Source organism: Triticum aestivum, chromosome 2D (genome assembly GCF_018294505.1).
Source record: "Triticum aestivum cultivar Chinese Spring chromosome 2D, IWGSC CS RefSeq v2.1, whole genome shotgun sequence".
NCBI classification, from domain to species: Eukaryota; Viridiplantae; Streptophyta; class Magnoliopsida; order Poales; family Poaceae; genus Triticum; species Triticum aestivum.
The window spans coordinates 594,344,475-594,347,060 of NC_057799.1; the positions used below are offsets into that span (position 1 = coordinate 594,344,475).

General features: G+C 53.4%; 1 protein-coding gene across 1 annotated transcript; it reads left to right on the forward strand.

Annotated features, from left to right (window-relative positions):
* The first annotated feature begins 641 nt into the window (after positions 1-641).
* Positions 642-1,647, forward strand: LOC123050243 (auxin-responsive protein SAUR21-like). Its single transcript, XM_044473067.1, has one exon. The coding sequence runs from the start codon at positions 836-838 to the stop codon at positions 1,214-1,216; it is 381 nt and encodes a 126-aa protein (XP_044329002.1). The 5' UTR covers positions 642-835; the 3' UTR covers positions 1,217-1,647.
* The last annotated feature ends 939 nt before the right edge of the window (positions 1,648-2,586 follow it).

Sequence of the window (2,586 nt, forward strand, 5' to 3'; positions counted from 1 at the left end):
GTCCTAGAGAATAATCAATAAAGTGGCCATATGCATCTCCCAGATGCAGAGGCCGGGAGTCATCCTCCTTTTCTTAAAAAAAAAAGATCTATCTTTGGTGGATTTGGTCGGATCTCGTCGTTGTTCGTCTACGTTCGTGTGTCTTCGGTTTGGATCCTTCCGATCTACGTTATTTTTCATCGGTAGCGGTTGCTGTTCTGGGGTGCTGGTCCTATGGGGTCTTAGTACGACGACTTCCCGATAGTCTACTACAACAAGTTGTGCCCGGCTCCGGCGATGGAGGGGCGATGACGGCGGCGCGCCTTCGGCTCGCTTCGGTGCTTGTAGTCGTCGCTAGGTGGTTTACGGATCTGAATGTAATTTTTATTTCTGATGTTCGCTGTACTGCCATGATTGAAGATAAATAGATTGAAAGTTTTTCAAAAAAAAACATGCCTGATTAATCCCAGGAATTAGGGGGAACCTTGTGTGCTGGGTGCGCTGAGAGATACTAATGTCGTGCCTGATCGAGGGCAGGAGCCGACGCGCGCAAGCTGCGGTGCGCTGGGTTGGGCTGCACGCCGATCTCGTCCCGGTGTCGTGTCCCGCCCAGCGACACAAAAACTACTAGCCCTCATCGTGGTGCTATCCCTGCAGTTTGCTCCAACCCCAAGACCCAAAGCCCCAGCGGCCAGCGCTATATCCATCCCCTCCCCGTCCCGCTCTTCCACTGCACCACCCACACAGCGCAGCTCGCAACAAAGCCTGCCAAGTCCCAGCCAGCTGAGAGCTAGCAGCAGGAAGCGAACCAACTCGCCCCCCGGTCGCTCGTCGGAGCCAAGAAAGGCAACGCAGCATGTGCAACCTCATCACGATCCCGTCGGTCGCCTGGCTGCGCCGCGCCGTGCGCCGGTGGCGGGCCCGCCGCTCCACCTCAGCTATTGTTCCGTCGGGGCACGTCGCGGTCTGCGCGGAGGGCGCGCGGTTCATGGTGCGGCTGGCGCACCTCAGCCACCCGGCCTTCCTGGAGCTGCTGCGGCAGGCGGAGGAAGAGTACGGCTTCCCGACCGGCGCCTCCGGCCCCGTCGCGCTCCCCTGCGACGAGGACCGCCTCCGCGACGTCCTCCGCCGCGTCTCCTCCCCGTCCCACTCCGAGGAGCCGCGCCGCCCCTCCTTCTGCCGCCGCCGCCGCCGCGGCGACTCGCGGCCGCTGCTGCAGGGGGTGGCCTTCCCTTGAGCGCGCGCGCCGCGGCGCCGAACGATCGGGCGACGGAGCACACCCAGTTTCTGCCGCGCGTAACGGCAGCAACTGGTGACAGGCACGGTCCCCCGGACGCGTACGCACAGCAAGCGCCGAAACGCTGATCAGAAGGGCCGGCGTGCTCCTCTGCGCTGCGTAATGCCGGCGATCGGACACGCACGTACTGGAGCTGGGTTCTGGGTAGTACAGTATGTGACGGTGATGGTACTAGTTAGTAACTGATCGAAGAAGGCGACAATTTTTTGGGATTGTTTTCTCTGTAACTATTCTACTACTCGTCTGTGCAACTCCTTGCCGACGCATACGAGTGAATTATTAATTAGTTAGTAATAAAGATTGATTGATTGTTCTTGTTGTACACGGAATTTGTCATCGTTTGTGATTCATGCATGTCTTCGTCATGTTGACGTGGCGAAACTTGTAATGGCCGTTAATCATTAGCCTGTTTTCCTGAAATTTAATCATTAGCTTAAATTTTGTAAGATAAAGACAATGATTTCGTTAATGAGATCCGAAGCCAAGCACTCTCTTTAAAGAAAACATTAACACTTTTTGGCGGGAAAACAGTGCCATCCAAAAGCTTGTGCGATATTGTGGAAGGCATGGAGTTCACGCAAATACTACATTTTTTTTTTGAAACGAGACACGCAAATACTACATTCACCATGGTATAAAAAACTTTGAAGATATGCAAACCGAGTATAGCTCGGTTAGTCAGATTCCTTACGGTGGAAGTGGAACCTACCCATACGGATTTATGTCCAAGACTTAGCATGAGTGGAGCACTTTTCTTAATATATTTCAAAATTTAACGGCTTTTCTAAACGATGTGTACATGCTGATTTAGTCTCTCGGAGGTGGCAAATCCTTAAATCCACGGGCTTGCTATCCAGAGACTTAGCTTGAAAACAAGTGTCACACACTAGTAGGACTATAATTATCTGCAAGGTTTGCTTGCCCGGCCGTGGCACGTTGCCGGCGGCGAGCAGCGGACAGGTGGACTGATTTTTTGGCAGTTTCATGCGTGCAATCCGAACGAAACCGCACATTACCTGTTGATTAGGAACTCCTGCACATGCTCATGGCAAGTAAAACAGGACATGCAACGGCGAGCATGCATGTATGCCGGAATCTCAACCTCTTGTCCTCTCCTGTAGGGCGACCAGGTGACTTGACCGAATAAGGTTCAGATCCACACACCAGCTATTTTTTTTATCGAGATCGAGCAAACGCGGCGGCGCCACGTAGCGAGGCAACCAAACACGCCCAGACTGTTCATGGTGTCTGTTATTTTTTACTACATGCCTCTGCATGCAGATATCGCTGCTGATTCCCAGTCCAACCTT

What these genes read in the sequence shown, in the direction of transcription:
- LOC123050243 (XM_044473067.1), top strand. Translation starts at nt 836, where the DNA reads ATGTGCAACCTCATCACGATCCCGTCGGTCGCCTGGCTGCGCCGCGCC.